Genomic DNA, 12,982 nt, shown 5'->3' on the forward strand with positions numbered 1-12,982 from the left:
TTTTTTTTATCACTAAAAATTGGCAGTTGCTGTTGTGTCAAATTGTGACATTCCAGAATAACTTTTTTTTCTTTTCTTTCTTTCCTTGGAGCACAGTGGCCCCTAACTGAAATTTTAGGTGCACAAGCAGAACATTTAGGGTCACACAGTAAACCAACTTGTTAATTAAATATTCACTCCACTCATTTTCGCTCTATTACTAATGGAGCAGCAACAAAAAAATAATCAAGAATAGTATTTTTTTAGAAATATCAGCAAATGTACTGGTCGAATGGGCACAAGTAGATGAGAAATGTAATCACACTGTCTCAAATGTTAGGAGCAAAATGCCACCATTAAAGGGGTACGGGCAATCTGGAGCCCTGAGATGACATATTTACTTTCACTTTTCAGAGACTTTACTTATCAAAAGGAGCACAGGATGTGTACACATATTAATTTCTCAAGCCACACGGTACCAAGTACAGAGCCAGGTGGGACAATGTGGCTTTCAGCAATCCAAAAAAGGCTATATTTATCTATGATAATCACAACTTTTTCAAATGCAAAACCTATTCATAGTCCGCTGCTGGTGACCTCAATAGGAAATTGCCCTTGAACACAATACTGACAATGATGTGTTGTGTGCGTGTTATAATACACTACCTTCCTGTCTGGCCAGTTGAACTTGGCAAAGATGGCATCGTACGTGTCCACTGCTCCATCAGTAACCAACATAATGGCTTGGCTACACTCACTGCCCCTGCCGGTCTCATTGAACTGGGCAGACAGGGAGCGAGTGAGAAAGGAGGGAAGAGTTACTCGAGGATATCACAAGCAGCGCAGCACCGCACCACAAATGCAAACTGATTGAAAATCAACATGTGAAATACAGCACTGAAAATGATTCCCACCGCGGAAGGCAATGCATCTTTAATAAGCTTTCATCAACTAATCAAACTGAAACGGATATCTGTTGCCGTACTAGTTTACTGAGGTAAAATAATTGCATTCAAAGTGTAACTTCTGTATTACTTATTATTTAACCATTTGCTGAAAATTGAGTATTCTGTCACGTCTACGATAATTCTTCCGAATAATGATATTTCAGCCTACGTGCTTTTGCAGATAGAAAATTGCAGCATCGTAGTATGAAATGATAATACATTAGCATATAGTACATACCTCACTGAGAAGATTGAAGGCCTCACTTAAAGCAATATCTAACATTCCGATGCCTTGAGCAAACAGCTTGTCGAGGTGCTCCCGGAAATGCTGAAAAATAATTGGGAAGGACTGCATCAAAACAGATTTGAACAAACAAACTAACCCTTTAATTACATACACATTTTTTAAGTCTTTTGTTTATATTATATATATATATTTTTTTTTTTTTTTAACTGCCATTAGAAATATAAAATGTGAACTTTTTTGTATCGGTTGTTTGTCTTGACATACATACAGATAAATCCAAGTAAAACGGAAAACATTTATTTACAGTTTACCATTTTCAGTTTGGTTGTATCTTGTGGAAAAAAAGCTCTCTGGTGGGCATTTTTATATGGTGCTCTGTCTCAATTTTGATACACCTGAAAATTGTTCTATTGATTTTTAATTTACCCAACTAAATAGGGAATCAATTTTAACACGTTTTCATTTTTTGGCAATCAACATTCCAGCTGCACCGTAACCATCCTCAAGTATTATTTCTCCCCACCTTTACTTTCCACTCCCCTTTATTTATCACCTCGGGTCTTTGGCTCCACTGGGAGGAGAGAAGGTTCTCCACACTCAGCGGGAGGCCGAAGCTGTATTAAGTCCCTACCGGTGTCTGCTCATTTAAGCTTGGGTGTACACAAACATGCACCCCCTGCATGAATCACTAACATATAGAGTAATTGCGTCAAAATAACCTCCAGCATACCTGGATCCAACTCGAAATAGCAAAAGGCACAACCTTTCCTTTAGAGTGTGGAAGAAAAGGTTAATCAGTTCCACTAAATGGTTCCACCCCAGAGCACAGCAAATATTACCTGTTGCTTTTGAGTGTGACAGCAGGAAAGAAATTGTTCTTTAGGTTTGTGAGTTAAGATTCCTATAAACGTCCCAACACAGTGGGGCACTCAATGCATATCACAGCAGTTTTTCTGTACAGTAGAATAATGTGCGAGTTTGTGCACACAATAACTTACAGGCAGCTCTAAAGTAAAAATGAACAATTGAACAGTGTTTAATAAAATCTTGGTTACATACAGTATAATGTTTGCATGAGCCACTTTGAGTGACATGACCCTGCAGCCACATTAAAGGTGGTTATAGCCTACTATTAGCAAAGATCGATGATATTGATACTAACTTCTGTATTAATATTGAATTAGATAATGAGATAGATTAGATAGATTGTAACCTCCTGACTACCAGCAATTCAAATTTGTCCTCTGTAGTGGACATTTTAAACCTGAATATCTCCCACCCAGTGCATACAATTGAATTAACTCTATCGAGGACATCCAGAGCTTTCCAATGATACCAAATGTGTAGGGGTGGGGCTTTGCTACCTTTCATTGCATCATAAAAGAAAATGGCTTCCCTCAGTGCAAGCACTTTTTAGGGAAGAGGAAAATAACTAAATTACACTTTTTTTTTCTTTTCTTTTTTTAAACAAATTTAGGCTTAAATGTTGTTAGCATGTTTTCTATAAAACTCTTAAGAACATATTAAAGTATTCTTTGAATTATTTTAACTGTATTTGAGCCTAGCATTTAAGTTAAAAAAAAATATCCTCTGTAGTGGACACATCATAGCTTAAAAAGAAAAACTTAAAAAAAAAAAAAAATTCTGTTGCAGTAGTCCAGTTACTTCACAAAGATTGGGGAATATCAAAATAAACATGATTGGACACAAAAAAAATAAATACATCCTGGTATTCAGGAGGATAAACTTGAATTTACTGTGTTATACAGATTGCTATTCTCACCTGTTGCATACTTTTGTGTGCTTGTATGTATCTATATTGTGTAATATGAATAGTGTTTGTTTTTTTCCTCTGGATAGTCTTATTTTATTGTATTTCAATAAACATGATTGGACAATATTTTTTTCCTGGTAGTCAGGAGGATATAATGGTTATTGATTTTATACATATCAATAACCATATATCTATCTATCTATCTATATATATATATATATATATATATATATAGATAGATAGATAGATAGATAGATAGATAGATAGATAGATAGATAGATAGATAGATAGATAGATAGATAGATAGATGTTTTGTTTTTGTTATTTTTTTGTTTTTGTTTTGTTTTGTTTTTTAACTTTATTAATTGTATTTTCTTTGCCCTGAGATTGACTGGCCACCAGTCCAGGGTGTAGTTTGAATTTGCCAACAAGAATAACTATTACTTTTAAGTTGGAATTGTAAACGATTTAAATTTATCTACAACATATAACACTTATTTATGTATTTTTAAGTGAAGCACCACACTGTTGTATCATTGTTGATAAATCTAAAAGTCTAAGAGGACAAATATTTCTCATGAAATGTTTATATTAAAATATTGAATTGGTGCAAAATGTGCATCATGCAAAAACAGGGTGAAAAGAACAAATAAAAAAAAGACAACAGAGATGTATTTATGGAATAGACTGCGTTTTTTTGTTTTTTGTTTTTGTTTTTTAGCTAATACTGTAGCTATAGTGCCCAAAGCACTTTAAAAAGACATTCACACACCAGCGGTCAGCTGCTGCTATGTCTACTGGAAGCAAATCGGGGTTCAGTCTCTTGCTCAAGAACAATTCGACGTGGTCACAAGTTGTGAGGATTGAACCCACAACCTCACAGATGAGAGATGACCACTCTACCACTGAGCCACGCCGCCCCATTGAACAGGCTACCGTATCACAGTAGTGCACGACAGCAACAGGCAATAATTACCGCCAAAAATGTCATAGCTAAAGCGCTGTAAATAATTTAAAACCAGTTTAGTTTGACGCAAAACCAATATTAAATACATAGAAAAGGGTGAAAAAGTACAAATAGAGGATAAAGTTAGCAGATCTTAAACAGGCTACCAACTCACAAGTGCCTATTGGAAGAAGTCAAACGTATATGATTGAACTGATATGAACATTTACTGCATGATGGGGGCAATCGGACACTGATAAATGATGAATGCCAGAAGCCACACATAAATTTATTAAATTCATGTATGCCTAAGATTAAAAAAAAAAAAAAACCAAAAAAAAAAACATTAACTTGATGGGAGTATGGCTTTGAAACCACCCCTAATTAGCTTCAGCAAGAATTTTCTTAGAAGTGTGTGTCTTTTGACGGATGGAAATAATAGGAGAGCGAAAGAAGGCTCACATCTTTGTTGGCGACGTCAGCTTGGACCAGCGTTCTATTCAGGCATGGCTCCACATAATGCAACTCCTCATTGTACTGAAACAATACAAATGGAATCAGTAAGTTCTCGTTAGTTTTCCCAAAATGTACAATACACTTGTTTAATTCAGTGGTTGAACAATACGTAATGTGAGGATGTGCAATGTGCCGCACACGCAGATGATCCACAAACTGGAATGCCTGCCACATAGTGATAATTAAAAACATAAAAGTGCATGAAAAGACAAGGCGATATAGGCTAACATTCCCACGCCTCGCCAATTTATTTATGCATGAAGTAGCCTAAAAAGAAACTAAGATTATTTTGGAACAAAATAATACAATCTTTGCTATTGAAATAATGCTTAAAGTTTTTGTGTAATTATGAGCAAAATGCAACAATAACAAATGAAACAATAATAAGGAAACAAGCCAATGAGCCAAATGGATTATTGGGAAACACATTTTCAAAAAGAATAATTTTCCAAATAACATGATTAGGCTATGAAATGATAATGACAACTTTGTTCTGTGGCGAGACAGAATGTGGGCTGGCAATGTGACAAGCTACATTTTGATGTGAAATAGCGTCAGACACAAGCGTGTGCGTGGTGACACACACACACAGACAGTAACAATGGTTTGGAAGCCTAAGGCGGGATCCAATCAACAACTGTCTTTTTTGGCGCTTCAAATCTTCATTTAGCAGACTGCTAATTGGCTGAGAGCGTGACAAGGGAGAAAGCTGATTTGTTCCAGCATTTGTTCTTATCGTAGCAAGAGTGGAGCCAGGCTCGGCTCGCGTGCCTCTATCAGTAAAAGTGAGTTTCAAAGTAATGAAAAATATTCCTTTTACGGCAGCTGTGTGAACTTACGGCAATGATGTTGAAGAAGTCATCATCTCCTAGAGTGTCCAGTATGGAGGAGACGGTTTGCCTAGCGATGGTGAGTCTGAGACCCTTCATGCTTCCGCTGACATCGACAAGAATCACCACATCCTTTGGCGAAGTAGCTGCTTGGATGTACCACTTCCTGTTACGGCAGTCGAAAGCAATGACCCCGTGTTCATCCGGTTTCCATTTAATCCCTTGGATAGTGGAAAGAAGTCATTTACATTGATTGTATGTCTGACAACAGCACCAAACAACAGCTCAGACATGTTCCTATTTTGAACTTTCTCGTGGATGCTTGGTCCTGCATGTAAATTCCAGAGCACAAAATAAACTAAAAACATTGTTTTGTTGTGGTTCTGCTTGATCTAAAAAGCATAAACAATCAAATATTAATTGCATTCATAACTACTAGGGCAGCACATTATATCAAAAAAATAGCGATTAGGGATGTAACGATAAGGGCAATATCGTGATATTAAAACTGGCACAAATATCGTCGTCGTCATGTTCACGATATTTAAAAGGAACACATCTGTTAAAAAAGTCAGGTTGATTTCCATTTGTGCAGTTCTAGCACCCTCTAGTGGCTAGTTTGTTAGTGCAATATAATTTTCATTAGGGATGTTTTGTCCTTCTATGTTTCAAATCTATGCTATTTGTCAGGTGAAGGGTAACCTAATTTGCTTGTGAAGCGATTAATGTGTGCTTGCATTAGCAAGTAAGTGCCTCAATATTGTTATTAGCGATTGTAGGTGGTTTATATGCATTTCTGTTATGTACAAAAGCACAATATTGTGCCTTTTTTAGTATGAGCTCTTTTTTTTTTTTTTTTTTTTACAATATTGTCCATCCATCCACCTATTTTCTTGACCGCTTATTCCTCACGAGGGTCGCGGGGGCTGCTGGCGCCTATCTCAGCTGGCTCTGGGCAGTAGGCGGGGGACACCCTGGACTGGTTGCCAGCCAATCGCAGGGCACACAGAGACGAACAACCATCCACATTCACACGCACACCTAGGGACAATTCGGAGCGCCCAATTAACCTGCCATGCATGTCTTTGGAATGTGGGAGGAGACCGGAGTACCCGGCGAAGACCCACGCGGGCACGGGGAGAACATGCAAACTCCACCCAGGAAGGTCCGAGCCTGGACTCGAACCGGAGACCTCAGAACTGGGAAGCGGACGTGCTAACCACTCGACTACCGTGCCTCCTTACAATATTGTGATCTTTTTTAAATATCACCCCTCCCCCCCCACCCCCACAATATATCGTGATAATATCGTATTGTGATGTTTGGATATCGTTACATCCCTAATATGGATATAGCGATATTGGCTTATGCAATATGCATATCGCAAAGACATGCAATAAGTTTGATATGAAATTTTATGCCTTTATCTGAATTTGACCAGTCAGACTGTCAGGTTGACCTGTTTGACATTTATTAAACATGAAAAAAAATGAGAGAAGGCACTCAGTTCAAAGCTCGCGATGAGAGAGAAGAAGAACTGACTGATACAATTCACTACTGCACTCTCTCAAAGAATCCCCTCCTCACCCTCTCTTTTTATTTGGTTTCCACGCCCCTAGTTACATGAGTGTTCCAACCCTAATAATGCAAATGCAAAACATAGTTGGAACACAGTGTACCTAACGAAAATGTCCACTGCCGTCCAATACTTGAACATTATCGAGAGGTAATTACAATAAATTAAGGATTACATTAAGTTTGATTATTTTGCCGCATGAAAAAAAATGTAATTCTTTCATTACATAATAAAAATGTCATTTCTTTAGGTACATGTTAAATACCACAATAATATCAATATCGCTATATTCAGCAACTATATCACATGTTTTTACAATACCGTGCAGCCCTAATAACTACTTAATTATACTACTTCTTTTCATGTGCATGCTGCTTCCCTGCTGGACTCCAATGTCCGGCTGATATAACAGAACATACACACCCACACACACACCCACACACCATTAATGGCATTTCAGGAAGATGGAGACAAAACGCACAGAAAAACATTCAGCAAAAAAGACAACAAAACCAACAAACTTACCCGGGTATTGTCTGAAAAAGCCTTTGGCACTGCCAAAGTACTGCCATATGAGTGATGGGTCTCTCTCAAAGTTATCCACAAACACTTTGTTCAAGGCTTCCGACCAGTACACTCCATTCACGATGGCAGAGTCTAATAATTCATGGCAGGAGTGGGAGAGGGGAAAGGCGCAGAGGTAAAAAAATAAAAATAAATAAAATAGTACCATTTCAGTAAAATACAAAAATCAACCAATTTTATTGACATTACATTAAGACACAGAGGGCCGAATTCACTGAAGTTTTTATGTGGCTTTTGTGTCACTAACCGGTAAAAATGGAGCACACAAGAAAGCATCTAGCTCACAAAGCATACGCAGATGGTGAAATTCATTACTAACTACACTGCCAAGCAGAACGCGTCTACGGTGGTATTTGTGGAGCCATTAAAATTTGAACATGTTCAATATTTTTTTGCGAGCAAAAAACAAACAAACAAACAAACAAACAAAAAACGGTTTGTTGAGCATAAAAATGATTTGCAAAGATCTGCCGAACGTCTTTGCAATGTTTTGCAGTCTTGAACGAAACCTGACGAAATACTGACACTCGCTAAATGCACACGCCGGCGCAAGCCTGCAGCACTCAGTGAGTACATTTACATGCAGTCAGTAACCCTTTTAACCCCTTCAGACTCACATTTTGTTGCTGAGCAACACAAGAACAACATGGAAAAAAAATGTGGGGTTATTTGTTATTGTGGATACCAGGATCAACATATAAACTTACCAAGCTTATATGTAACATTTTTAACACGAACATCATGCAATTGTGATTGGTTAGCTAGGATACAATCATGAACGAGAAGTGTTGACATCATCCAAATTATGTTTTTATTGGTTTAAACACGCATGTCATCTCCACTACAATCATCTATGGGTCCGAAGGGGTTAAAACTCGGGGGTTAAAACTCGAATATTGGCGATATTTGGGTTTTGAAAGGCCAAGTAAACCTAAAAAAGAAAACAAAAACGTGGGGTGATTGAATTAAGAAAGGTGAATATACAGCACATTCAATAAATAAATCATACACAAAAGCCCGACGCAAAGAAAAAAACAAGTGTGGATGGAGAGGCGGGCAAAAGCAGCGCAGACGTGCGAAATGGAGACAGAAAAGCAGATAAGACGTTCCTCATCATCTCCGATGCCGGCACCATTGTTGTGCTGTCATCACTCATGCCAATAAGCCGTGAATGAATTAGTCTTTTGGAAGCAAGCCTGATATGCGACACCAACCCACCTCCGATATTTGGATGTGAACCATTTGCACAACAATACCGCCACATTTTGCAGTTTGAGTTTCGATAACAATTCACAAAATTAATCTGCAGAATGCAATCCCACTCATTTCTATGCGCCATACATAAACAACAGCGGACACTTACAAATGTATAATACAACATTTTGTGTCATTGTCGGTTTATATTGTTTGCCATGTTATATTGAGGCACATTGACTTTCTAGTTTGCTTTCTGACCCAGCATCATACCCAAGTGGTCTTGGAGACACGCAACCCCGACTTCAAAGCACAAGTGCTTGAATGAAAACGTTCTAAGAATCATTCTTTGCTCTAATCCGAGCCTCTTAGTGCTTTTTTTTTTTTTTTTTTTGCAGAGGGCGAGTTGTTGCCCACCAAACAAGCTCTCTGCAGTCGCAGCAAATACATCCGAGTTCTCACTAGCAGTGAACAAAGCCCGAGGATTTAAAAACTGTCCAAGCTCTTTCCCTCTCTGTATGTGCCCCATTCAATTCATTTGTCGGGGAATCAAATCAAGATTACGGCTTCCTCTCCTTCCATTAGCTTGCCACTGTCACTCTACATAGAATTTGCATTCACTTCAATTCCATTTCATTCAATCTTCGTCTGTCACTCTCGTTTCATTTTTTCCCCTCCCATCACCTAGCAATAATTAAACTGTTTCTCGGACCTTCCATCAATTTGACTTAACCTACTTTCTTCCCTTTTACCCCCCCAAGATAATTCTGCCTCGAGTAGCTGACTTAAGCCCTCGCGACATGTAGTCTGTCCACTAAGCACCGTTCAAAGGCTCGACTTCATTGGTCTGACTGTGTGAACGATGAATTAGACGAGCGTTTGACTTTTTGACAACTAATTTATGTGACTGAAATAATCGAAAGTGTTACATTTCATAAATGCAAATGCCGACACAGTGCGCAGAAAGAAAACTTCATAATTTTCATCTATGAATTATTCAATATTCAATTATTGCCGCTGAAGCAGAAACACACAATCAGGTTTTTGTCGTGTTGAAAATATAAAGCAAATGTGTCTGGATCACAGTTTCAGCTCATTATGGCAAAATGAGGTCGTGAACATACCCTTGTTGTACATGTTAGTGGGCACCTGGACCACGCTGAGGCTCAGGTTGACTGACAAGTTGTTAAAGTGGTCATTAGGTTGTAGGATGAACTCTCCTCCCAGCTCGACATTGTTCCCCTCCTCATCCACTTCATTGATCAGCACTGCATTGAAGTATTCATACTGGGGACGAGAGAGAGACAAAAGGTGGCGTACGATCAAGAATTGGCACACAAGTAAATACACTTCAAACCTGCAAACATTGCACAGGATGCATCAGTCATGGAAATGCTGAGTCAGAGAGGATTACAGGTTGCTGATGTAACCTGAATGTCTGAATTATCACAGACATGCATGATATCAGTGTGATAAAATGTCGAGTCAGCAATCCTCCCCGCTCGCCTGCACGCTCCTTTCCTATCAACATACTGCATGCGCTGCCCTGGCTTTGCTGTATTTTTAGTGCTGCATATACTGGAAAGACTATTAATAAATGATGGCGCTAGATAAATATAGCACACATGGCTCCCTGCAGCCCCGAAGCTGAGATACCACCCGTGGCTGTGGCCGGAGGGGAGAACATAACACGTGGATTAGAACACTTAGGATAGTGGGAAAAAAAAAATAAAAAATAAAACATCAAAACGTTAATATGTCCAGTAATGGTTAGACCTGGACAGCACAGTGCAATGGTGGTTACCATGATTGCCCTCACAGTCTAGAGATTCTGGGTTTAAATCTCAGCTCGGACCCTCTTGTGTGAATAAAAATAGAATATTCTCAAAGTTGTCCTTAGCTGTGAACGTGACTGTAAATAGTTGTTTGAAAAATACTGTATGTGCCCTGAAATTGGCTAGCAACCAGTCCTGGGAGTTTGCTGCCTCTCACCAAAAGTCAGATGACTTTGCAACACGTATGAGGGCAAGCTGTAAGGAAATTGAATACAGTCTTCCCTCGCTATAACGCGGTTCACTTTTCGCGGTCTCGCTGTATCGCGGATTTTTTTTTAAGTGCAATTTTGCACATTTTTTTTACAGTAATATACCCATTTTATAAAATTTATGAAGGTTTGAACATTGTCAAAGTTTGAACAAGAGAGAAATGTGAGAACATGTAAATGCCTCAATGAGAAAAGTGTATAAATTGTGCGGTCGGGGATTTTAGAGCCTTAAAACATTTATAAGAGTTGTAAAACATAAAGCTAACTACTTCGCGGATTTCATTTATTGCGAGTATTTTTTGGAACCTAACCCCAGCGGAAAACGAGGGAACACTTTAGATGAATGTGGCCTGGACATAGGCAAGATAGTAACAAATATTGAATAAACGCTTCAGATGAGCCACCACTTATTTGCTCCATTATAAAAGAAACTAATTATCACTAGAATGTTAGCTGTTTTCAAATCAGGAGACAAGTGTTGTAATTTCCAAAACTCCTTTCAATCCATTCCAATTTTACGTCACGTTTGATGTTTAAACTCAAACTATTTTCAATTTTGAACGCATGATGTTGATAACACTGGGGAACAATTATGTGGGGGATCTGTTGAGTTAGATATTTATGCTGATTCTAACTGAAATTGGCACGCTGATTCCAAAATTGCAGTCAGTTTTTTTTTTTCTAGCACATTGTTTATAATGTATTGTATTTTTTAATTCATAATGTAATGGATTGATGTTTTCCTTTCTCAAGCACTGGAGCTAGCTTGTCTGTGAAAGTGGGTGAACAGGATGAAGGATGTTTACACATTTGCACATTTGCCAAGCAAATGTGACAGCTATGGTTTTCACACATTTCAGTTGATTACTTATTCAGTTAAGCTACATAACTAATTACACACTGCAACATGTCCACACAATGAAGTTGGAGTAAAAGTTATGTAATAATTCGATCTATAGCTGGAAGTGTTTCGTGAACGCTTTGCGTTTGTGTGCAAGTACATCCTGCTGGCAGTTAGTGTTAGGGAGTATTATTTTCATAAAATTCACAAATGAAAGACCAATCTTTTCTTTTCGGCTACAGTAACAGAGACCTCACTGCAATCAAGTTACTGCACGTTTACATGGTGACAATGCATTTTAATGGGGCTCCTTTCCTGCCAAATATCTAATTTTCTCCTCTCTGCCTCTCACATTTGCTTCAGCTGTTCCTGTTCACCTCGTGTTTATTGTTTTCAGTCCTCATCAACCACATCACCCTTTGTCTCATCTCAGAATTCAAACCATGTGTTCAGCTTTAAATTTTGCAGAATTTTCAGCTTTTCCGCCTTCCCCCACTTATATTTCTTCTCTCAAATTGCCTCAACCCAGTCCTCTAATCATGTTTCATTACCTTAACATGCCATCTCTGTGTACTTTCGCTTCCTAGTGGTTACATACAATTTTCAAAATACATACAGTAATACATCTTTTTATAGAAAATGGGATTTTGATTGATTTTGCAAGGCCCACAGAATAATGTGTTCCATTGCTATAAAAACATGGAACCTACCTAAAGAAAGATTAGTCTCTTCTGTCATCAGGGAAAAAAAGTATATTTGTATCTGTTTCTGTTTTGACACAATTAGCATGAGAATATAGCTAAGTTTCCTCATTATTTACACACCTGTTGAAAACACTGGGGAAAAGAGCTTGTTGCAACATGACCCTGGCTGATCACTTATACACCGATGCCACCTGCTGGCCGTTTTTTGTAATAACTACCATTGCTTTAAGAGACCTCTTCAGGTCAGGGGCAGCATAAAAGCCTTCTCTATGCTCTAGCATAAAAAACATTAAAAAAAAATAATAATAATTAAAAAAAACGGATAAATACGTTTTTGGGACCATGGCAATATAATAGAATGTGTTTATATGGTTTTGGGAGCAAATGAGTTAAAGTGTCCCCTTGCATTCTTTCATTTATCTGTATGCGTCCCTTAAACAAAAAAGTTTGAACACCCCTGCTATAACTGAACATGCAATGTACATACATGTTATTCAGCGCATCCCGGTGGGATAAAATAACTCCCAATAAATGTAATTTACAACAAGTCTTTAATTTTAAACACAGTGACAAGACCTGCAACTATCTGTTAAACGTATACAGAGTGTACACTGAGATGAAAGAAATAGCCTCCAACAAACAGTGCTTAAGGAAGCTGTTAATAGACTTATTTAAATTCACAGCATGTGGGCTTTAATTTTGATTAAAATTGCACCCATTAGCCACAGAGTTCCAGCAGTTCTGGAGTGCATGTGGGCGTGTAAATGCCTGCGTTTACATCTGTGCAAGCTCCTGTGCA

General features: G+C 38.1%; 1 protein-coding gene across 3 annotated transcripts in view; it reads right to left on the reverse strand.

Annotated features, from left to right (window-relative positions):
- The window catches only part of cacna2d3a (calcium channel, voltage-dependent, alpha 2/delta subunit 3a), a 123,666-nt gene that overhangs the window by 65,561 nt on the left and 45,123 nt on the right, over positions 1-12,982 (reverse strand). For all 3 annotated transcript variants that reach the window (XM_077513573.1, XM_077513572.1, XM_077513571.1), the window contains 6 exons: positions 9,719-9,881; positions 7,341-7,472; positions 5,249-5,460; positions 4,356-4,430; positions 1,165-1,254; positions 646-759 (listed from right to left, as the gene is read on the reverse strand). In XM_077513573.1, coding sequence (XP_077369699.1) covers positions 646-759; positions 1,165-1,254; positions 4,356-4,430; positions 5,249-5,460; positions 7,341-7,472; positions 9,719-9,881 — 786 coding nt within the window. The remainder of the gene's footprint in view (positions 1-645; positions 760-1,164; positions 1,255-4,355; positions 4,431-5,248; positions 5,461-7,340; positions 7,473-9,718; positions 9,882-12,982) is intronic.

Source organism: Festucalex cinctus, chromosome 2 (assembly GCF_051991245.1).
Source record: "Festucalex cinctus isolate MCC-2025b chromosome 2, RoL_Fcin_1.0, whole genome shotgun sequence".
Lineage (NCBI taxonomy): Eukaryota > Metazoa > Chordata > Actinopteri > Syngnathiformes > Syngnathidae > Festucalex > Festucalex cinctus.